General features: G+C 55.4%; 9 protein-coding genes across 9 annotated transcripts; 4 read left to right on the top strand and 5 right to left on the bottom strand.

The window, feature by feature from the left end:
- The first annotated feature begins 482 nt into the window (after nucleotides 1-482).
- On the top strand, nucleotides 483-1,444 carry IE81DRAFT_205743 (RBP11-like subunits of RNA polymerase). The gene is made up of 2 exons (XM_025510927.1): nucleotides 483-532; nucleotides 884-1,444. Exon 2 carries the CDS (start codon nucleotides 934-936, stop codon nucleotides 1,408-1,410), a length of 477 nt encoding a protein of 158 aa, XP_025367868.1. The 5' UTR covers nucleotides 483-532; nucleotides 884-933; the 3' UTR covers nucleotides 1,411-1,444.
- Nucleotides 1,445-1,720: 276 nt separating this feature from the next.
- Nucleotides 1,721-3,509, bottom strand: IE81DRAFT_205776 (ribosomal protein L4). Its single transcript, XM_025510928.1, has 4 exons — nucleotides 3,465-3,509; nucleotides 3,258-3,389; nucleotides 2,794-2,869; nucleotides 1,721-2,716 (listed from the first exon to the last, which is right to left on the bottom strand). The coding sequence occupies exons 1-4, from the start codon at nucleotides 3,465-3,467 to the stop codon at nucleotides 2,031-2,033; spliced, it is 897 nt and encodes a 298-aa protein (XP_025367867.1). The 5' UTR covers nucleotides 3,468-3,509; the 3' UTR covers nucleotides 1,721-2,030.
- A 41-nt stretch (nucleotides 3,510-3,550) lies between these two features.
- Nucleotides 3,551-4,130, top strand: IE81DRAFT_205724 (hypothetical protein). The gene has a single exon (XM_025510926.1). The coding sequence runs from the start codon at nucleotides 3,656-3,658 to the stop codon at nucleotides 4,028-4,030; it is 375 nt and encodes a 124-aa protein (XP_025367866.1). The 5' UTR covers nucleotides 3,551-3,655; the 3' UTR covers nucleotides 4,031-4,130.
- Nucleotides 4,131-4,758: 628 nt separating this feature from the next.
- IE81DRAFT_205600 (eukaryotic translation initiation factor SUI1) lies at nucleotides 4,759-6,158 on the top strand. Its single transcript, XM_025510925.1, has 3 exons — nucleotides 4,759-4,981; nucleotides 5,171-5,335; nucleotides 5,615-6,158. Exons 1-3 carry the CDS (start codon nucleotides 4,954-4,956, stop codon nucleotides 5,797-5,799), a joined length of 378 nt encoding a protein of 125 aa, XP_025367865.1. The 5' UTR covers nucleotides 4,759-4,953; the 3' UTR covers nucleotides 5,800-6,158.
- A 679-nt stretch (nucleotides 6,159-6,837) lies between these two features.
- On the bottom strand, nucleotides 6,838-7,915 carry IE81DRAFT_292989 (protein prenylyltransferase; the record flags this gene model as incomplete). The annotated part of the gene is made up of 6 exons (XM_025511980.1): nucleotides 6,838-6,904; nucleotides 6,986-7,158; nucleotides 7,204-7,354; nucleotides 7,452-7,472; nucleotides 7,509-7,707; nucleotides 7,789-7,915. 6 exons carry the CDS (start codon nucleotides 7,913-7,915, stop codon nucleotides 6,838-6,840), a joined length of 738 nt encoding a protein of 245 aa, XP_025367864.1.
- Nucleotides 7,916-8,524: 609 nt separating this feature from the next.
- On the bottom strand, nucleotides 8,525-10,630 carry IE81DRAFT_368073 (hypothetical protein). The gene is made up of 3 exons (XM_025517123.1): nucleotides 10,189-10,630; nucleotides 9,651-10,109; nucleotides 8,525-9,571 (listed from the first exon to the last, which is right to left on the bottom strand). The coding sequence occupies exons 1-3, from the start codon at nucleotides 10,454-10,456 to the stop codon at nucleotides 8,556-8,558; spliced, it is 1,743 nt and encodes a 580-aa protein (XP_025367863.1). The 5' UTR covers nucleotides 10,457-10,630; the 3' UTR covers nucleotides 8,525-8,555.
- Nucleotides 10,631-10,927: 297 nt separating this feature from the next.
- On the bottom strand, nucleotides 10,928-13,284 carry IE81DRAFT_368072 (hypothetical protein). The gene is made up of 6 exons (XM_025517122.1): nucleotides 12,468-13,284; nucleotides 12,149-12,381; nucleotides 11,486-12,038; nucleotides 11,297-11,412; nucleotides 11,127-11,209; nucleotides 10,928-11,042 (listed from the first exon to the last, which is right to left on the bottom strand). The coding sequence occupies exons 1-6, from the start codon at nucleotides 13,115-13,117 to the stop codon at nucleotides 10,992-10,994; spliced, it is 1,686 nt and encodes a 561-aa protein (XP_025367862.1). The 5' UTR covers nucleotides 13,118-13,284; the 3' UTR covers nucleotides 10,928-10,991.
- An 893-nt stretch (nucleotides 13,285-14,177) lies between these two features.
- Nucleotides 14,178-16,944, top strand: IE81DRAFT_335155 (RNA polymerase I-specific transcription initiation factor RRN3; the record flags this gene model as incomplete). Its single annotated transcript, XM_025515439.1, has 3 exons — nucleotides 14,178-14,568; nucleotides 14,665-14,942; nucleotides 15,052-16,944. The coding sequence occupies 3 exons, from the start codon at nucleotides 14,178-14,180 to the stop codon at nucleotides 16,942-16,944; spliced, it is 2,562 nt and encodes an 853-aa protein (XP_025367861.1).
- Nucleotides 16,945-17,006: 62 nt separating this feature from the next.
- Nucleotides 17,007-18,641, bottom strand: IE81DRAFT_205519 (hypothetical protein). The gene is made up of 4 exons (XM_025510924.1): nucleotides 18,266-18,641; nucleotides 18,046-18,231; nucleotides 17,481-17,935; nucleotides 17,007-17,378 (listed from the first exon to the last, which is right to left on the bottom strand). The coding sequence occupies exons 2-4, from the start codon at nucleotides 18,217-18,219 to the stop codon at nucleotides 17,069-17,071; spliced, it is 939 nt and encodes a 312-aa protein (XP_025367860.1). The 5' UTR covers nucleotides 18,220-18,231; nucleotides 18,266-18,641; the 3' UTR covers nucleotides 17,007-17,068.
- Between the last annotated feature and the right edge of the window lie 335 nt (nucleotides 18,642-18,976).

The following is an 18,976-nucleotide window of genomic DNA, read 5'->3' as shown; positions in this document are numbered from 1 at the left end:
AGCCTTCTCTTCTTATTCCTTGCTGTGTGCTTACGTCTCAGTCGAGAGACGAGCCTCAACATGACTATCCAGGCGACTTTGGACAGTCTGTTGCCTATATTTACTCACGGTTGCGAGCCTACCCCGTCCGATTATGAGGTGCGTGCGCCCACGTGGAGGCGCGCCGTCATGGCGCGCAAAGGAAGACGCGATTCAGGAAATGCGTGACGATTCGCGCCTTCTTTTCGCGCATGCAGGACCAGCTTATGCTCATTTCAGCTCCCTCATCCACCTCGGGTCACCCACGCTCTCGTGCAACTCAGCTTCCTCGGGATCATTTTTCACTCCAAAGAAGCTCTGCATCCTCTGCAGACATCAAGCTTGCGCTTTCATGGTGACGTAAGAGTCGCACTCGTCACAGTGACCGCTTCGCCGGCCAGCTCACTCCTTCTCGGGCAACATCGCGCTTGACGCTCGTCCTGGTCGACCTGCATCACCTCGAAGCACACGCAGAGGACTAGAACGTGCAGAGATCAGCTAGTAGCCGTATCTTGTGAGTGCTCGACCGCAGTGTCCGGACCTACAAGTGAACCGCGGTCAAGGGCCGATGGCCGGCCCGCAGCCGGGTACGGGTGTAAGCAGGACGCGATAGAAGTCGGACAACTTTGCAAGGATTACAAATCTTATTCACACTGTTTGAGACGGCGAACAGGTCCACTTCTTCATGGAGGAAACCTTGTATCGTCCCTCAATGATCCATCACTACAACGGTAGATGAGCGAAGCATGGGCGAAGGAAGGTGTCGATGGGCTTGCTCGTGGGACATAGCAGGCGTGCATTCATGACGCCATGTGCTGCGCACGTCTCCCCAAGCTGACTCGAGATCTCGCCTTCGTACAACTAGCTCTGGCGCGATAGACCACCTATCACAGGCTCTCACCTGGCCACGTCATCATGGCGAACGCGCCGGATCGCTTTGCGCTCTTCATCCTGGGTCCGAACGAGCATAGAGTGGACGTAGCTGAAGATCCTCAAATAGCCAATGCAGCCACGTTCACATTGAACAAGGAAGATCACACGATGGGCAACATGTTGCGTCATGCTGTTCTCGTGATTCCGGGTGTGATCTTCTGCGGGTATAGGGTTCCTCATCCGCTCGAGCCTCGGGTGGTGATCAAGGTTCAAACGGACGGGAGCATTTCTCCCTCTCAAGCCATCTTGAACGGATGCAACAACCTCATCTCTCAAGTAGGCCAGGTCAGGAATCAGTTCAGAAATGAATTGCAAGCAAAAGGCTTTGGCTCCGCCTCGGGACATTCGGCAAATGCGAATTCTTTCGATGCCAATGCCCCTCAAGGCTACTCTTACGGCACCGGCTATGGCGATGCGCTGGACCAAGGCAGGGAGAATGGCGATTACGTGGACATCTAGCGTGCCGAATTGGCTATCCTCGGCCGCTAAAGTCTACGCTTCCCAATCGTCTTGTCACATCGCACGATTCATTCGCTTTCTTCCTGTCCTCGATGCTTCAACCCCTCGTTCGTCCTCCTCATGACTCCTCCACGTCCGCCGCTCATTCCAAGAGTCCTTGTCGCAACATGTACTCCCATCAAGCACAGTAAGCAATCATCATACCAGTCACCAGTCAGCGGAGTTCCGCCGCAGTGATGGTGCTTGTGACCGGCCCGTAGCGACTGCAAGTCATGCGTATGGCCAGAAAACAAAGAACGACGAAGCATAGTCGCAGCTTAAGCTAGGGGCCCGTTCGCACTCTCGCTCGATCCACACAAGATGTAAAGGCTGATGGTACATTACTAGCTGCGCTAGTAAAGGGCTTCGATTGCAACGCCTCGGCGCAAAGCGCTGCGGTACGTGAGCGTGGCATGGTGTGGGACAAGTCGTGGTCCCGGCTTGGTGGACATGAAATGTGCGAGCACCTGTCGGCGCAACAAAATTTTGGTGAAGTGCTAAGATGACATGCGAAGACTCGGAGACGGGCAGGAACCAGAGCGGACGCGCGGAAGGCCAGAAAGTTGAGCCAGCGCGCTGATCTACTCGTCGTCAACAGCAGTGGGCTGGACAACGACGTTCTGTCCCGCAAGCTTAGCACGCTTGGCCATCTTGTGCGCAGACTTGTTGCCGCGCAAACCACCGCCCCAAGAGCGTTGAGGAGTCTCGTTGGCCTTGGCAGCAGAGACGAGGGAGGCAAGCTCACGCTGGTCCTCGCTCTTGACGTCAGTCAGAGCAGCGACCGCGCTGGTCTTCTTGTGCACGAGAGCACCGAGACGCGACTTGCCGTTGCGGAGGATCAGGAAGGGGACACCCATCTTGCGGCAGAGAGCGGGCAAGAAAACGACCAACTCAATAGGATCGACGTCGGAAGAGATGACGACCAGCTTGGCCTTCTTGGCCTCGATGAGACCAACGACGTGGTTCAGACCGTACTTGACGTGAATGGGCTTGGGTCCGACGTTGGCGGCATCCTTCTTACCAGCAGCGATCTCGGAGGCGACCTTGGACAGACGCTCCTTCTTCTCGAGCTTGGACTCGGGACGGTACTTGTTGAAAAGCTTGAAGATGGCGGTTGCCGTGTTCTTGTCAACCGTGTTGCTGAATTGGGCGAGCGCGGGGGGTACCTTGAGACGCTGGTGAAGGACGACGCGCTGACGCTGCAGCTGCACGTATTCCGGCCACTTGACAAAGCGAGTGAGGTCACGAGGAGGCTGGATGTGTTGACCTGCGGACATGCATGCAAGGGAGCGCCACGATCAGCAGACACGTCGAGCGCATTCAGATGGGAAACAGTGTCCTCACCAATGCCGAAGTGACGAGTGCGCTTCTCGAAGCGTGGGTCCTTGGGTGCCTTGGACTTGCCACCCTTGGCGTAGGGCTTGCTAGCGGCGGAGGACTTGGTAGCGGGTGCCTTCGGCTGCGGGACAAGAAAGACAAGAGGTACCAAAAAGGTCAGACGGGGTCATTGAGACGAGGAGAAAGACGAATCCAAAAAGATCGATCATGCTTAGCGCAGAAGCGCTTTGCAATGACATCTCTCGGATCGACGACCTCGGAGCTCTAGTAGGTGGGTGCACGCAGGCAAGTCTGTGACTTGTGCGGCTACCAGCACCTCCCCAAAACAAGCGTCATTGGTACGACGGCAGCAAAGTGCTCGAGGCAAATTGCGCCCAGGGTCGTCCTCGGCAAGGCGCACCACAGGGCATCATCGACCTGACACGACCAAGCTTTGACCAACGATGCAGCAGACTGCCCATTGATATCGCTTGAAAGTACTTGGGTGTGGATGTCTCCGCACAAGTGGTGGCTGGCATCGCGTGCGCAACGGAGTGTGGCACGAAGGCATGTTGCGCAACTAGTCGTTGCGGAGCAGCGGTGACGATGCCCTCTTGAAGGAGCTACCCAGAATCGACTAGCAAGCTCGTAAAGTCATGCTAGATGTGCCGAGGCTAAAAATCCAACAGAATGCGCACCATTTTGAAATATGTCTTGAGGTGGAGAGGTCGTCGCGATTTGGGTGTCGATGGTGAGCGTGATGAAGTTCTGGCTGACCGAGACTACTACACATGAGCTGTGCGGACGCGCGCGCGCGGGCCGCAGGCGAACTTTTCTGGCGATTTTGATCCTCTGCTGCGCGCTGCCAGACCACGTGGCACAGGACACGATGGCGCGCCTCGCACTCAAACTGCCAGCCAATGAATACGCTCATCGAGGTCGATCCCCGACTTGCTTCACCTCCTCAATGCGGCACAGCGTCGTTTACGTGTTGCTCGCGCTGATCGGCCTCTGGGCCTCTTTACACATGGTCGCGTTGAGCGTCAGACGACTGCTCAGAATACAGCGACACCAGGGAGGCTCGCCAGCCCCTCGCGCACCTTGGCTTTACGGTCAGGCTGTCCGCGCGGACATAAGAGCACACTCATCGACTCTCTCGACCTCTCTACAGAGTCGATGGAATCTCAAGTCCGTACATGGCTCAGAAATTCGACTTGCTGCCGTTCCTCAATTGTGTGACAAATTTATCAAGAACGGATCGTGATCAGCTTTGCGAGCATGGATGTGCCATGCCACACAAGATGCTTCGCGTCCTGACTGCGGGGTCGTCAAGACCTTTACACCGTCATGACGAGCAGTCGTGCTTAGTCTGTCTGAAAAAGTCCTCTCGCTGAATGGTCTGGAGCTCGCAAGATTGTCAAGTCTCGAGCGAGGTTGACAAGTGCGACGAGCCTTGAGACGTCATCAGGAAGGTTTGCGAGGTCGGCAAAGTGCAGGGAAAGTGATCAGCGAGAGCACCATCGAAAACAAGAATATTCTCGATAAACATCTATTCGACGCAAAAAGAGAAGTCAACGCCCCGCCGAAGCGAAGCGTTGACAGTTGCAAATATGCCGACCCGTCGCCCCCCAAAGGAGAGCGACGGGCGGGTCCCTCCACTGAAGACGAAAACGGGTCGCTGTGCAGATGGTGGAGGGCCCCGCTCCCCATGACGATGCTTGAGCCGCCAATGAGAGGTCAAGGTAAGTATGAGATGCAAATGTGGGGGATGCGGCCTTTGCGAAACTACTTATGCTCGCACGGGGGCGCGTGAACAGAAGGACGAGATAAACGAGAAACACGTGGCAGGCACAGCTGCGAGAGACGCGTACGCTCTTTTGATGAGCGCACCTCCTCTACGGCCGGGTGTACGCGTCTAGCCGCAAGACAGGCCGTGGCTCGCATGGCTGCGCCACTTTGGTTTGATGGATGAGTCGTCTGACCTCTGTAGGGCCAGGCCTGAGCCCGCGCAAAGGATCAACATTCGATCGTGATACACATGTGCCCATCCTACTGATTCCCACCAAACCCACCAGCTCTCTTCAGCGTAGCTCTTCTAACCCTCTCACTAGACTTGTCTCAAAGCAAAGCAGAAGTGCCTCGCTTTTCACAACTCCTACCACCAGCTCAATCACCAAGAGCGCGTTTATGAGCCTCGCTAACCTCAACAGCTACGGTGAGTGTTGGCGTGAGCGGCCAATTCGAAGGGCATGATGATGTCAAGAGAGCGAAAAGCGATGGGCAGGAGCGTGTCGTGCAGGTAGTGGTAGACAGAGGGATCAAGGCAAGAGAGACGCCAATAGGAATGCGGACGGCCGGAGTCGGCGCCCAGGCTCACACGACTGCCTCCTCTCTCGTATACTAGACCCCTTCGCCGATACTGGCGAAGACCAGATAAAACAAGTCGATACAGAGGCCGCCGAGAAGAAGGCTGCTGCCGCTGCAAAAGGTGCGGACAAGTACATCCACATTCGTATTCAGCAGCGTAATGGACGCAAGACTTTGACAACCCTTCAGGGCCTGCCAAAAGGTGAGCCATGCCTTCCAATACGCGGTCGCAGGCATGCGGTGTAAGCTTTGGCAGCGACTTGAAGCAACGGAGACGGCTCTGCTCGGTTGACTAATAGCTGAATGCGTGGTGCCAGCTAGCACCATGTGCGGCCCTTCCTGTCAGGTCGTCCCACCTTTGCGCTTCGGTGGCGTCAACCCTGTAGGGTGTGGACCATGGACGGATTGGCCACTTAGCAGCGAATTGTTGCTCTTGCTGACACAATGACTCGCTTGATCTACGATTTGATTATGGCCACAGAGTATGACAGCAAGAAGCTGATCAAAGCATTCAAGAAAGAATTCGCCTGCAACGGCACTCTGGTCGATGACGAGGAGATGGGACAAGTGATCCAATTGCAAGGAGATCAACGTCAAAAGATTGCAAGCTTCTTGATCGAGGAGATTTCCATTCCCAAAGCCGACGTCAAAGTGCACGGTTTCTGAGCGAATCAAGCCCCATCACCCTCTTTCATCTTCAAAGAGGGCCACCTCCTCACTCCGACACACTATCACTCCCTGCGAAACCTTTACACGAGCAGAGACGCCCAAGACCGCTGGCGTTCAACGCCTTCTCTTCAAAGTCTTGCCTTCCCACAGCTCATCATGATTGTCAGGCAGCGAGATACGCCTACGGGCGCCGGCCCCCCTACTTCAGCAGACCCGAGAAGTGCAATAATGACAATCAGATGATGGCGACTTGCACGAGAGCAACGTCAGTAGCGTTCGCACCAAGACGCTGGGTGACCATTGCGATTCAAAGCGCACGAGGCTCTCGACTGGGTTGGATGGCTTAACGAAAGGAGTTGATGTAGGCCGTCATGCTCGCGTGTTGATTAGTATGTCCTGCGGGCGTGGAATGGGACCTAGCATACACGCGCAGTGAGGCCTCTTCAAGGTGCTAGTCTCGAAAGGATGTCATTCCAAGCGCCCCTCATGAAGCGAAGAGTGGCAAGGGCAAACAATTGGTCGCCGATGACCGATTCAAGCCCTCAGCTAGCTGCGACGCTGGCAGGCGACGGCCCAGACTGCAATCCAACACCGCCAGCGGCGTTCCTTTGAATCATTTTGCCTCTCCAGTTCCACATTCTGCGTCTGATGGGATCCGCTTTCGCCAATCTGTAAAGAACCTGCAATCGAGGCAGATGCGTACAGAACAAAACGTCAATTTTGCGAGACAAAGTCGAGCATGTTTAGGTGCACGAATTCAGCAGACGAGCTCAGCTTACTCACATCGAGCGCTGTGGCGACATCCAACCTCGCTGTCGCTTCGTCCAAAAGCCATTCCAGCGCAGGCGGGCATTCGATGAGGGGTGCCCCGGTCTCTTCTTGCGAGTTTCTGACTTGCGTGAGCATTTGTCTGGCCAAATCTGCATGAGGAGCGTACGAATTGCTAGAAGGTGCCAATTTGACTAGGCTAGAGTCACCAAAAAGAAAGATGATGTCAATCTGGCGCTGCTGGGTTATCACCTAGAACATCGATGCTCACCCTCGCAGATATGTCCAGGCGCTTTGGTTGTGGGGCATCCTTGCAATGTGCGATTGAGCGAAGCTGAGCGGCCGCGCACAGGGCAATCGAGCGCATTCAGCCACCTCCTCACGAGCTGCTGCTCGAAGCCAATGGTCGACTTACTTGGATTCATTGGCCACAACATGCTCCAGGTCTGCACCTACATATCGCCCGGCTCCTGGTGACCTCGCCCACGCACTGCCAAACAGAACTAGCCACCGGTGGTTCCAGGCAGAGTTGTTCCTCGCGTCATCTGCAATCAATTCGCTGGTGAAAACAAGCTCTGCATTCCAGATCTCATCGATGTAAGTCATAGCTGCTGGTTGTTCTTCAGCAGCTACGCGAGTGATACCGAAGTGCGACACCAGCCACGCCCGATAGGCCCAGGTATGGTAATTCTTTGCGTCGTCCTTGAAGATCTCGGCCGTGAATGCGAGCTCCTTGCTGAGATCTGGTCGCAGCTGCATGGTCAGGATCTGTCTTCTGTGCTGCCTGCATTGTGCACCGACCACCGCATTAAAGAAAGGGAGAGAGACTTTGAAGACCAGTGAAGATACCGCGTCATCACACAAGGGGACGAGCTACTCACCACACTTGATAATTCTTGAGGCTGATGCTGTTCGAAAGGTCATCCAACCACTCCAACTCTCTCCTGAGTCTATCTTCCTTCAGTCCCAAGCCCCCTGGGGAGTGATCATCGTCGGCACTCAGAATCTTGGCCCTCCATGCCCAGACTGTGTATGAGCTAGCATTGAGCGTCGCGAGATGCTTGGTCAATTGCAGAGCTCGAATTGACAGCTCGCCACGGGGTAGCAGTGCCCTGAGAAGATCCATGGCTTTCGAGTCTGGAGAACGCAGCGCCCGGTGATCAACTTCAGCACAGCGAGATCCGGTACGATACGTAGGAGGGCCGTACATGCACTCACAATCGGGGCTGTACATAATTGGACAAAGAGGGTTGGGCCCATCATCCTGGTGCACCGGAGCGACGTCCGCCCAAATATGCGACGCCGCGTCGAAGTCTTCACTGTAGGGATCAAATGAAAGTGCCATGATGATGCTGAATGTGTGTCGAGAGGCGATTCGTGAAGGTGTCGGGCAAGCCCAGCGGCAGACTGAGTGTAAGGGAGGCGTGGGGGGTGGGGCATACGCTTTCGACTAGACGAAAGCGGGGTCAAGCTTCTTCCGGGCAGCTTGGCCAGGCTCAGGGAGAAGGAGAGCCTTCAAGAAGAGAGGAAACGCGGTGTTCGTGATGGTGTTGCGATGTTGAGATCGATTGCGAGGTGAGCAGGTCCGAATGGATTGGCTTTGTGCTGGTGATGCTTCGGAGGTAAAGACCTGTTCAGGATTTGTGGTCGCGGCTGGACAAAGGAAGCGCTCAGACAAGCGCGCACCATCCGTTAGAAAGTGGAGCTGCGCATCGGCGAATTGCACACGCACATGCAGCATCATCATCAGCAGCAGGCGACGCGCCGTCCCGCGGGCACTCGCGATTTTTGATTGTGACTGTGGTTGCAAAACGAAATGAAGATCACAGGTGTGGCTTGACGCGAGCAAAGCAAGCCCACAGAAACCCTTTTAGAGTCGCAAATTCGCTAAAGGTCATTCCTTCACGATTGAGACAGCCAAAAAAAAATCATCGCAGCAACAATCACGAACGTTGTGCATTATGATTACAGTGCAGCATCCCAAATCAATGCTTGGCCGATTTCCACTGTTGTACACGTTCGGGCCCACGATTTTCAATTGCAACTATGCTTCGCTCTTCTTGCATTTGGGTGATGGTCCAGTCAAATAGCCTACGCACTTTGTTCTCCAGCTCCTCGCTGGACAAAGCACATTCCGTATCTAGGCGAGCAGCATCCGTAGACGTCTTGCCGTATTTATTTCGCAGTCTTCGTCTGAGGAGAATTCGCACCAATCTGAATGCGAGGTCGCGCAGTTCTGCCACTTGCTGAAGATCACAGGACGTGAAAGGAGATTCACGTGAGCTGCCACTCGCAGCTCTCTTGGTGATCCACATCTCCACGTGCAGCCTGAAAAGCCCCTCGTTGATCTTGGAGTCTGGTAGCGCGGAGTGATGCTTGAGGTGTCTGTTGCCTTGTCGGCTGGAGGTAGAGGTCGTGCTCATCGCGGATATGAGTTTTTCAGGTTTGAGCACACTCCCGTTGCCGCACAATAATTTGGGTCTGCTTCGTTCGCCTACGCCTGCTTCTTTCATAGAACGGGCCGTGTCAACGTCATCCATATCATCGATCGATCTGCGCCTGCCTCCCTGTGGGCTTCGTCGTGGTCTTCGCTCTTCGCGAATGTCCAACGCGTTCTTCGAACTTCTAAGTGACCGCCTTACTGGGCTCAATATGGAGTTGCCTTCTCGTACTTTGCCCTTGGCGCTCATTTGCACGCGAGAGGGATTGAAGCGCGGAGGCGCCGCTTCAAGGTATGTGACCTGATGTCGCCGAGCACCCCATTGTGGCGGAGGCGTCAGATCCCTTGCGAGCGCGCCCCATGTCTTGTGCGATAAAGCCTGTTCGCCAAAAGGTGCCAGCGATCTACGAATAATGGAATGTGGGCGCCGCGCTGCTTGAGATAATCGTTCAGCATTGCGCGATACTTCTTGTGGTATGACGAATGGCTTCCTATAGGTCTCTCGAGCAGCCATGGTAGCGAGCACGTGTCGAGCTTCTGCGTTTGGGTCAACGACGATCTCTGAGGAGCAGCATAATCGAGTGAGCATTTGAGGGGTGCCCTGGCGCCCGATAAGGCCTTGAGAATGAGGCTGATTCACCTACGAAACCTCCTCCTCCATTGCCCCATCGTCTCTTGCCCACCTCGAGACCAATACCCCAAGGGAAGCGTTTGACCCTTCCGCACACCCTAATCACGTGTCCGACATCTACGTAGGCTCTAGACGCTGCAGCAGCGCCAGTCCGCTCTCTCTCTGCTGCATCTGGATTGCCAGCGGTCTTGCTACCGCTTGGGGGTTTCGGCGGTTCACGAGGCCAGTATTCTGGCGGCACTCCTGTCCAGTCTTGCTTCGGCGCGCTGCGCAGCATTCCCGGATCCTCTTCGTGCATATCTCCTGTTGATGCATCGTGAGCATGCTTCTTGCCCTTATCCTTGTCAAGCTTTGTATGAATTGTGCGGATCTGGTCCGGCTCTTTGTTGACCTGTTCAGCTGCCGCCTCTGCATCGATGACAAGACTGTGGTAGTGGTGAAGAGGGAGCACTGCGGTGCCGTCGTCGACTGCCAACACCAGTAGATAACAGTAAGTAGCTTACTGAGAGACGAGCACCACAGATATGCAGCGCAAATACCGACTCACCCCAAAGTCTTGTCCATCCTTCTCGTGTCTCGCAACCTACGCACATGCCCACCACGTTGACGAACTTGGTTGGTCTTTGACCCAAATGCAAGCACAGAGGTGTCGCCTCTCGTGCGCAGAGTATGTTCGAAAGCAGATCCCGCGCCTCGATGCAAGAGCACAATGTGGCTGTCAGAGGCGACGAGGACCAGCTATGAAGTGCTCTTAAAGTGAGCGGATCTCGCAACTGAGAAGGAGGTGCTGCCTTGGATGGACCCGCGAGTGCCATTTTTGTGCCGCGATCCTGTCTTTTACGCTGGCTTCTTCATGATGCGGACATGTGCGCCAAGTTGAAGCGGAAGTCCTTGTTGACGTTCGGTGTTTTCCTCTGCACACAGCCTTGGCAGGAGGATGGTCATGAACAGGCGTTGAAAGTGCTTCAGGAGAATGTGGGGCTTGTGGGTAGTGGGTCCAAAAGTCACAAGTCAATCGTAAGTTCTGACTGCGCGCGCGTGTTGACTCAAACTTGACCTCCGCTGGATCGCGGAGCGCGCTCGCGATGGGTCACGTGACTTTCAAAACGAGACTGAACGGCCATCTTCTCGGACTTCTTTTATAACTCCCGAACTTTCTTTGGCCTGATCATACGCCCAAAGATCCGTGCTCTGACGGGTCAAAGCGATAATGTCCACACCAGCGGTACAAGTTGCGAAGTCACTGCTCCAGGGTGATTTTGCGAATCGAAAATCGGTCACGGGTTGCACGCAAGCGTTAAATTGCTTTGATTGCAGAGACACGATTACGCGAGGACAACACGATGCGAGTCAGATGATGCCTTGTCGTTTCAGCAGTTCGTACGTCCGTTTTGTATACGTCTGCAGAGAAGAGAGGCGAGCGCAGCTCGTGAGTGATCGCGGATGCGCGAGTAGGACGCTCCGAGGGCAAGCCGAGTGACTCACGTTGCCGTGCTCATCTTCGACTTCTTCAGCATCGTTTTCCGCCTCCGTCTGCTGCTTGCCTTGCTTCTTGAGTTTCTCCGCCACTACACCAGAATGAGCAAACGTTCAGTCTCGTTTGCGTGGCAGGCTGCGGGGCAAAATTGCCCCCATTGGCAGCTAAGACTACTCACAAGCAAGGGCGTCCTCAATCTTGGTGATGCCGTGGAAGTGTTTCGTGTTCGGCAAACCCAGAGCGCGCATTCCAAAGGCATGCCTTGATTCCGAGAAGTGTCTGTCAAAATTTTTGCTGCAATGGGAAGTTGGGCATGACAGACTGAGCAGGAGGACGGGAATAATCACGCGATGAGGAAAAGACTTACGGTCCCTGATACATATAATCGCTGCATATCTCGCATCGATACTCGACTCGAAGTCCGTGCAGCTTGTAGAGCCAGTATGGAATGGGTTTTCCATCCCATCCAAGTGGCAGCTTGAGCGGATTGTAAATCTTGTCATCGTTCTCGTCGTCTCCGTTCGCGTCTTGATCTGCCAGCTCGGCATCTCCAGTGCCAGTAGGCAGTGCGCCCGAGTCCTCCATACCCAGCACGGCCGCCTCCGCCTCGGCTTGCCTCTCGGCATCCGTCAAAGCTGCTCTGCGCTCCACATTCGCTCTCGTCTCCGCGACGACTTCTCCAAGATGGGAGGCAAGAGCACGTATCAAAACCTCTGTGCGCGCTAGCGCTTTACACCTGGCCAATTGCTTCGCCACTTCCAATGCAGCCGCTTCTGACGCGCTCGCATTGGGACCAGATGCGCCGCCCGAAGGTGTGGATATCTGGGCATTGCCAGCTGCCAAATTTGCCGCTGCTTTCTGGTGCTTGCCCCCTTTCAAATGCGCATCAAAAACCGTCTGCTTCGCAAACGTCCGCTTGCCTGGGAGTCGAGAGCCAAACACGAACAAGCCAAGGTCAGCGCGCAGCGGTGTCAAAAGTGTTAAACGGCGCGCATTGGCTTCCGTAAGTCAGCGGCTACGATCCACTCACAGGCCTCGCACCAAATGCCCTCATCCACAGCGCCACTTTGGGGCGCTTGCCTCTTCTGAGCTGCACCAGACTTGCAGAGGCCGCTTCCCTGATCCTCCCAGCCTGGTACTTTGCACGCGTCCCAATCTCCCTCGAAATCTGCCAAAGCAGATAGCTCAATCCAGTCCACGTCCGAGGTCGGTCTTGTCCGTCGCAGGAAAGTGAAGAGCGCATCGGACAGATTGGCGACGTAGCTGCGCAGGGGTGAGGGCAAAGGAATGCTGCCGGTGAGCAGACTCCCAATCCCGCATCTGCCAGCATGAAACAAAGACGTACGCACCGCCTGTAAGCTTCGCTCTTTTTCGTCTCTGCTGGCACCCGTGACTCGACTCCCGCGAGCTTTTCAAACTCTCCCAGGTACTTGACATAAGGTAATCTCTTCACGCCTTTGAGATTGACGAACGCCTCGTGATGTGTATACAAGTCTAGATATCGGCCCAATGCCTCTTCGCCGCTGAACATTCGGTCCAAGAAGTCTGGTCCAGCAGCGACGCCTCCCGCTGCTTCCTCTTCCCTGCTCACGCCAGTCAGGCTTGACAGGTCCAAAGAGAAGGCGTCGGGTAGTGCACCAGGATACCTTTCGTGGTATTCTCTGACTTTCTTCAACCTGGAGTAGAAGTTCTTCAAGGTAGGATCCATGGGCTTATCGTCTGCCTCGTCGCCTTCCTCATCGTCTGGCTGTCCCTCCAGCACATCTTTCAATTCCTCTTCTCTCCCCCGCTTCGCTGATCCGTCCCCATTGTAAAACTCGGACAGATTGTGCGCGCGCTCCACGATCCTATCGAGGACCTCGCTAGCTTTGTGAGACCTTGTCAGCGCTTCTTTGTGAGTTGAAGCGGGGACCAGAAGCAGGTCCACCAGCGCGGACTCATACCTGTCGATCTCCTCGTGTGTCGCTCGAGCAACTTCGAGCGAAGAGGTTGACGCCATCTTGCGAGGATATGAGGACTATGCCGATGATAGAGATCTAACAAGCGGGAGCACCTTCGTTGTACGGCCGCGTAATACCGACTTGAGTGCCAGGATGAAGAGGAGGATGAAGCTGATGATCAAAAAGTTGCTGTGCGAGTGTCGTCCCGCGATGATGTTGTGGTAGCAGACTGCATGCGCGTTGTGTACGCGTACGCGCCTGTGAGGGCGAATCTGAGTGTGCTGTGGAAATCAAGAAATGCGACCGCGCTTCACGTGATTTGTGCGAGATCGATGGCGCTGATTTTAGATTTTTTTTGGTCACGCGAGGCGCGCGTGGGTGAATTTGCATTCGTGATTCGTGATTTGAATTTCATGGCTGCTGATGATGATATGATGATGCTCGTGTTGCTCACTCATCCTAGCTCTGCTGAAGGCACCTGAGGTTCATGGCCCCTTTCAGCTGATGAATCTGGATCCACGAATCACGATTGCCCAACGTTCTGGTTTGCATGATTCACAATCGAAGTTGCTCATCGAGCCAGCTTGTCTCAACACCACCGAGAAGGCGGCCGAAAGCAAGCCTTTTTCCTGATTCAGTGCATCGCTGCGTTCGAACAATTCACCACCGCCCATCTCAGCTGCCAAATTCGCACTCACGGCAGGAAGACCTCTTCCTAATCCACATTTGGCAACATCCTGCCAGGCTTCGAGCAGAGGCCTTCGCGCCCACGCAAAGAGAGAATCTGGTCTCCAAAGTGCCGTTTCTTAGCTCGCGCTCTCTCAACACCTCGGCACGATGAAGAGGGCTGCTCCATCAAGCTCACCCCGCTCCGCCGAGCTGGCTGGTGAACCCTTTCCAACTGCTCGCTTCTCCAGCTTGGCTGCTGCTGGGAGCTCCTCTGCGCCTCGTCAAACTCCTCCTCGACTGCACCAACTCTCTACGAAAACGGAGAATGCCCAAGCGAGCTCACTCAGCGAAGCGGGGTCTTCCAGCCCTCGCTCCAGCATGAAGGCTCGTTCGCGGCCAAGTCAGGACGGCTCGAACGGCGTAGCTTCATCTGGCGCTGGGCAGCCCAATATGTCTCACTATCGCAAGGGCATGTACATCTCTTACGTCACCAACAGCTTCTCTGAACTCTCAAAGGGCAACGCGGGACCTTATCAAGATCTCATAGGCCAATTTAAAGCCGGCGCAAACAGTCTGGCGAATCCTGGCAGCAACATCAGCAAATCGGCGACTTCCATATCAGCCCTATCAAGTTGGCTCTCAGCAGTTTCGGCTTTTGCTAGCCATCTGGATCGCAGGACGCACAACGATTTGGTGGAGTCCATCCTTGCTCTGCCTTGGACAACTACACCCTCACAAGCGTTTGCTGCGTCGTGGATTAGGTTCGTCTGTGCTCTCGTCAGCGCAAGAAGCGAATGGACTAAAGCGGTTCTCAAGAAGGCGATGCAAGGGTTCGGTCTCAGTGAGTCTGCCTGCTGGGCGTTGCGATCCATCGCTACCTCTCGGCGCTGCGATGCAATGTTTCTGATCGTGACAGCCTGGTGATGCGCCTTCTCAGGGTCAGAATGGCGGCCTCCGACAAACCCTACACAGCCACTGCCGCCTCGCAAGCACACCTACTACCACATTCACCTCTTGCTCCGATCTCTGCTCTCCTTAATACCGACCTTGCCATCGCAATTGGCACCTTTATTGGTCAGGAGCTTTCCACACAAGCGAGAAGGCAAGGTTGCGCACCTCGTCTTTGTGTCAAACGCTCTCAAGCTGTGCGAATATGCGCCCGAGCTAGCCGAGACTGTCTTGAGTTGCGTAGTTGATAGGGGCATGCAGATTGACGTGAGTTGCCAGGGAGGCTTCTAGCTGCTGAGTCCTTTGCGCACAGCGTGGATCGAGGCGGCGCATGCCCTTTTCTGACACCGCTTCGCGCTCTTCATGCATGCTGCAGGTCGAGATTCAGCTGGAGCTAGACGATCTGGAGGACGACGTCGACCCGAACGAAGCCTTCACTGCTCCCAATGCTTACGACGATGACCCTTTCAGATCCGTAATGGAAGGCACGGCCACTGATGACGACGACGACTCTGACGATGAGGACGGTTTGCTTCTAGAAGATGACGGATTCTCCGATCTGTCGGGCAGTGATGGGGAGGACTCGAGGCTGGACGACGCAGCGGCGCAAGCAAAACGTTTAAAAACAGTTCGGGAGCTGGTCGACAAGCTGGACGCAGTGATGGGCTGTGTCTTTAGGCATTTGGAGGATCGAAATTCGCACTATGAAGACCTAGCCAGAGGCGGTGATGGGAGCGTCTCACGTATGCAACTGGATGAGCGCAAAAGCGCTGCGGGCGAGTTGGCAGGGATATCTGCGGATCTAGGCTTGGATCTGACCAGTCATGCCCCATCTCCCGCGAGAGCCGCCGCTCTGCGCTCGAATCAATTTCACTTGCTGCTGAGCGTATTTCAAAGGGCCGTCCTACCAACTTTCAAGTCGCGCTACGTCCAGTTCTTCGTCTTCTGGGCAGCATCACTGGACCCCGACTTCGCAGACCTGCTTCTCGGATTCTTGCTGGGCAAAGCCATCTACGGAGTTGGGGCGGAGCAGCAACTTCTCTCGAATGGCAGCACGCAACCCATGACGGGGTCCGAGCCAACCATCATGAGGGTAGCTGCCTCCAGCTACGTTGCCAGTCTCGTCAGCCGAGCGAGATACATTTCCATAAGCGACACTCGCGCAGTCATGCTCAATCTCTGCTCTTTCCTAGAGGGTCATCTTGAGCGGACTGGACGAGTACAAGTGCAAGAAGCGTCAGAGGTTCCTTCTGGCGCAAGGAGGCAGCTCGAAGCGGAGCTTTCGGGAGGGGTCAACGGACAGCACGCGCTATTCTACTCTGTCGCTCAAGCAGCTTTCTATATCTTCTGTTTTAGGTGGAGAGACCTTCGAGTGTCTAGCGCATCGGAAGATGAAGAGAGTGCAGGAGGACAGGACCTGTCCACAATTGGCAACGCGAGCTGGCGATGGTCGGAGGGCTTGCACATTCTACAAAGAGCCATCACCTCGCCTCTCAATCCTTTGGCGCATTGCTCACCAGAGATCGTCAGGCAATTCGCAGCAGTCGCTCAGCACACCGGTCTATTGTTCTGTTGGAGCATCATCGAGAGCAACAACAGGCGGCGAGGCAAGCGCAGAGCTCCAGGGATGGAGCTGCGAGATGCAGGAAGCGGGAGCGGTACGCCTATGAATCAGTCCGCTCCTGGAACCCCAACTGGCAGCAGACCGGACCAGCTCTCTCGTCAAGCTTCCGGCGCAGACGTCGCGCAAGACGACAGTGACGGCGGTGGGACTCCCAGGCAAGGCATGGGAGGCTATGCTCCACAAACGCTCGACGTATTCTTCCCATTCGATCCTTACCGGCTCAAGCACAGCTCCAGATGGATAGATCCGCTGTACAGAGAATGGTCTGATGTTGCACCGGAGGGAATGGAACCGGATCAGGAAGAGGGCGAGGCTGAGAGCGGCACGGAAGCTGAGAACGAGGCAGACGAAGATCAATCGTCGCTAGCTCAAAGTCTGGATCCTGAGCAAGGAGCCTTGCCCGCTTCCTTTACCACCTCCAGGAGCGCTGACACGACCCACTCGCAGTCCTCGGCCTCGGACTCGCCATCTGTGGAAGAAGGCGACACGGGCAACGAATCCTCCGTGCAGCTGCTCAATACTCCTCAAGATTTCTTGGGACCTTCTGCAACATTAGACATTCCTCGGCAGGGCAAGACGCAAGGCGCAACAGAAGATAGCGAGGGCTTCAGTCGATCTTTGGAGGTCATGAGCATCAGCCGATGATTTGAGTCTCATCGACATTGCACGCGATCACTCGACCACTACCTTTTGCGCTCGTGTCGCACTCTTTCATCACTTTTCCCCCACACTGTTGACGCTGCTTGCACAAATCCACGCAAATGCATTGTTATCTCTTCGGCCGGCCTTTCTGCAGGATCGTCGAGACTTCTGGGAAGATCCATCGAAGCATGGGACCGAACGCGCGTCTGAGGACCTTGGTCAGCAAGCCACTCTTCGCGGCGCGCTCTGCTAAAGCCTTGGCCTCTGCCCTCTGTGCTTGCTTGGCTCGAACCATGGCCGCAGGCGTCCGATACCTAGCGTGGAAACCTGGCGAAAGAGAGATTCGTTCTACCCACGGAAGTAGCAGTGGCGATAAATACGCAGAGGTAGCATCGAAGCCTCGCGTGACGAGCATCGCACCGACGAAAGCTTCGAAGCTGGTGCAGCGAGGGCCAAGACATCGGGAAGATGTCAGGTCAAGAGTTCCTTTGGATGCCCGAGGATGGTGATCGCGCGAGTGCGAGATCGCAATCACTCACTGATCAGCTTTGCTTGCGTGCGACATCTTGCCGTCTCCAATATGCCTCAGGACTGGATTGAATTTGGCATTCAGAGCCTCTGCTTGCATAGCCGGATGCTTCCTTAGGGCCCTCTCGTCGAGCGTGTCCTCCCAGCGTGTTCTCCTCCCGTCGTCCAATCCCATCTTTCTAGCCGCATCTTCATCCTCATGCTCCATCCTATCCACATGTCCATGCACGATCGCATCAATCAGCCTGCGCTTCTCTTGCAGCACAGCTTCCGATGTGATGCGCTCCGCAACTTTGAGCCGCATTGGCTCCAGACCGGCGATATCCCAGAGATGCCCAAAGGTGTCGTTGGAAACGATGTGACCCCATGCCTGAGTGGCTCCAGCGACGCTGAGATCTGGATAGCGCGTCATGATAGTGTGGCGAGCTACGAGCCCCACCACTGCATCGCCGAGCCACTCTAGCCGCTGTGATGGATTCGAGGGATCCAACAAAGTGGATCAGCGCGCGGGTGCAGATCTAGTAGCATAGCAGGGTCGCTCGAAAAGTCTTGCTCGGCACTCGCCTCGCCACTCACTTTGGAATCTTCAAACATCCAATCCGGCGATTCGTCACCATATCGTGTATGCACCGACGCTGAGCTCCAATAACCATCCGCATCGATGATCTTGAGAGCTTCATCTCTGGTGTTCTTATCTTGCTCCGCCTGGTCGCTCGGAGGCTTGTGCACCGCGTCTCCTTTTCTGACCATGCTATCCAGACCCTGATTCACCGCCGCCAGTGCTTCCGCAGGTGACCCTTGCCTCCACGTCGGTCTAGCGCCTAACGAAGCTACACCTAACGCGATAGCACTGAGACGCAAATCGTCGGAAGCGATGTCGGGAGCTGAAGGCGGATACCTATCCCGCGGCGGGAACCTCAGAGGTACACTCTCCCACATTTTGACGTGTTTGTTGCTTCCCAGCTCTGGATCGTTCAAGGGTTTTGGAGTGTTGGGACGTTCGCTCGGAATTGGGGCAAGCGAGTCGAGTGAAGTAGAAGAGGAAGAGGAAGAGGACGAGGCGGAATCTTGATCTTGGGCCAGCAGCGCGAGCTCCACCTCCTTGTTGTGGGCAGCTGCTCTTTTCATTCGTCTGGACCCATCATCAGACGTCGGCTCGACTATCTTGTCGATCGTTGGTATCGATGTTGTGCTCGCACTTGGAGCGCTTGAGCTGTTCGATTCGCTGGCTGCAGCCGCAGCGGCAGCCGCTTTCCTGATGGCAGCTGCAGCCGCAGCCGCTGCTGCTGCCTCCCGCCGAGCAGCCTTGGTCCTCTTCGAGACTCTCAAGGCGCTCGTTGATCCCAACAGCAGCGACCTGGTCGGCGTAAGTGCCGCGATGGATGTCATTCTAGCGCTCTACGTCCCGGCCGTGTGTGAGGCCAGCTCTGTATGATGGACTGACGACGAGGATGAAATGATACTTGTAGAGATAGCCATCAAGCTTTCCTTGATCGGGCCGTGCTAG

Source organism: Ceraceosorus guamensis (genome assembly GCF_003144195.1).
Source record: "Ceraceosorus guamensis strain MCA 4658 unplaced genomic scaffold IE81scaffold_59, whole genome shotgun sequence".
In the NCBI taxonomy this organism is placed as follows: Eukaryota; Fungi; Basidiomycota; class Exobasidiomycetes; order Ceraceosorales; family Ceraceosoraceae; genus Ceraceosorus; species Ceraceosorus guamensis.
The sequence above is the reverse complement of the archived record's forward strand: the minus strand, read 5'-3'. Positions and strand labels throughout refer to the sequence as shown.

What these genes read in the sequence shown, in the direction of transcription:
- IE81DRAFT_205743 (XM_025510927.1), top strand. Translation starts at nt 934, where the DNA reads ATGGCGAACGCGCCGGATCGCTTTGCGCTCTTCATCCTGGGTCCGAAC.
- IE81DRAFT_205776 (XM_025510928.1), bottom strand. An exon ending in CCACACCCAAGTACTTTCAA is followed by an intron (nt 2,870 to 3,257) that starts GCGATATCAATG and finishes GCCGCTAGCAAG; the next exon opens with CCCTACGCCAAGGGTGGCAA. An exon ending in CACTCGTCACTTCGGCATTG is followed by an intron (nt 2,717 to 2,793) that starts GTGAGGACACTG and finishes GCATGTCCGCAG; the next exon opens with GTCAACACATCCAGCCTCCT.
- IE81DRAFT_205724 (XM_025510926.1), top strand. Translation starts at nt 3,656, where the DNA reads ATGGCGCGCCTCGCACTCAAACTGCCAGCCAATGAATACGCTCATCGA.
- IE81DRAFT_205600 (XM_025510925.1), top strand. Translation starts at nt 4,954, where the DNA reads ATGAGCCTCGCTAACCTCAACAGCTACG. An exon ending in CGCTAACCTCAACAGCTACG is followed by an intron (nt 4,982 to 5,170) that starts GTGAGTGTTGGC and finishes CTCGTATACTAG; the next exon opens with ACCCCTTCGCCGATACTGGC. An exon ending in CCTTCAGGGCCTGCCAAAAG is followed by an intron (nt 5,336 to 5,614) that starts GTGAGCCATGCC and finishes TTATGGCCACAG; the next exon opens with AGTATGACAGCAAGAAGCTG.
- IE81DRAFT_368073 (XM_025517123.1), bottom strand. Translation starts at nt 10,456, where the DNA reads ATGGCACTCGCGGGTCCATCCAAGGCAGCACCTCCTTCTCAGTTGCGA. An exon ending in AGGATGGACAAGACTTTGGG is followed by an intron (nt 10,110 to 10,188) that starts GTGAGTCGGTAT and finishes TGGTGTTGGCAG; the next exon opens with TCGACGACGGCACCGCAGTG. An exon ending in TGGAGGAGGAGGTTTCGTAG is followed by an intron (nt 9,572 to 9,650) that starts GTGAATCAGCCT and finishes GCTGCTCCTCAG; the next exon opens with AGATCGTCGTTGACCCAAAC.
- IE81DRAFT_368072 (XM_025517122.1), bottom strand. Translation starts at nt 13,117, where the DNA reads ATGGCGTCAACCTCTTCGCTCGAAGTTGCTCGAGCGACACACGAGGAG. An exon ending in AAGAGCGAAGCTTACAGGCG is followed by an intron (nt 12,382 to 12,467) that starts GTGCGTACGTCT and finishes ACCCCTGCGCAG; the next exon opens with CTACGTCGCCAATCTGTCCG. An exon ending in GGGCATTTGGTGCGAGGCCT is followed by an intron (nt 12,039 to 12,148) that starts GTGAGTGGATCG and finishes CTCGACTCCCAG; the next exon opens with GCAAGCGGACGTTTGCGAAG.
- IE81DRAFT_205519 (XM_025510924.1), bottom strand. Translation starts at nt 18,219, where the DNA reads ATGGTCAGAAAAGGAGACGCGGTGCACAAGCCTCCGAGCGACCAGGCG. An exon ending in GGATGTTTGAAGATTCCAAA is followed by an intron (nt 17,936 to 18,045) that starts GTGAGTGGCGAG and finishes AATCCATCACAG; the next exon opens with CGGCTAGAGTGGCTCGGCGA. An exon ending in CACGCAAGCAAAGCTGATCA is followed by an intron (nt 17,379 to 17,480) that starts GTGAGTGATTGC and finishes TCGCTGCACCAG; the next exon opens with CTTCGAAGCTTTCGTCGGTG.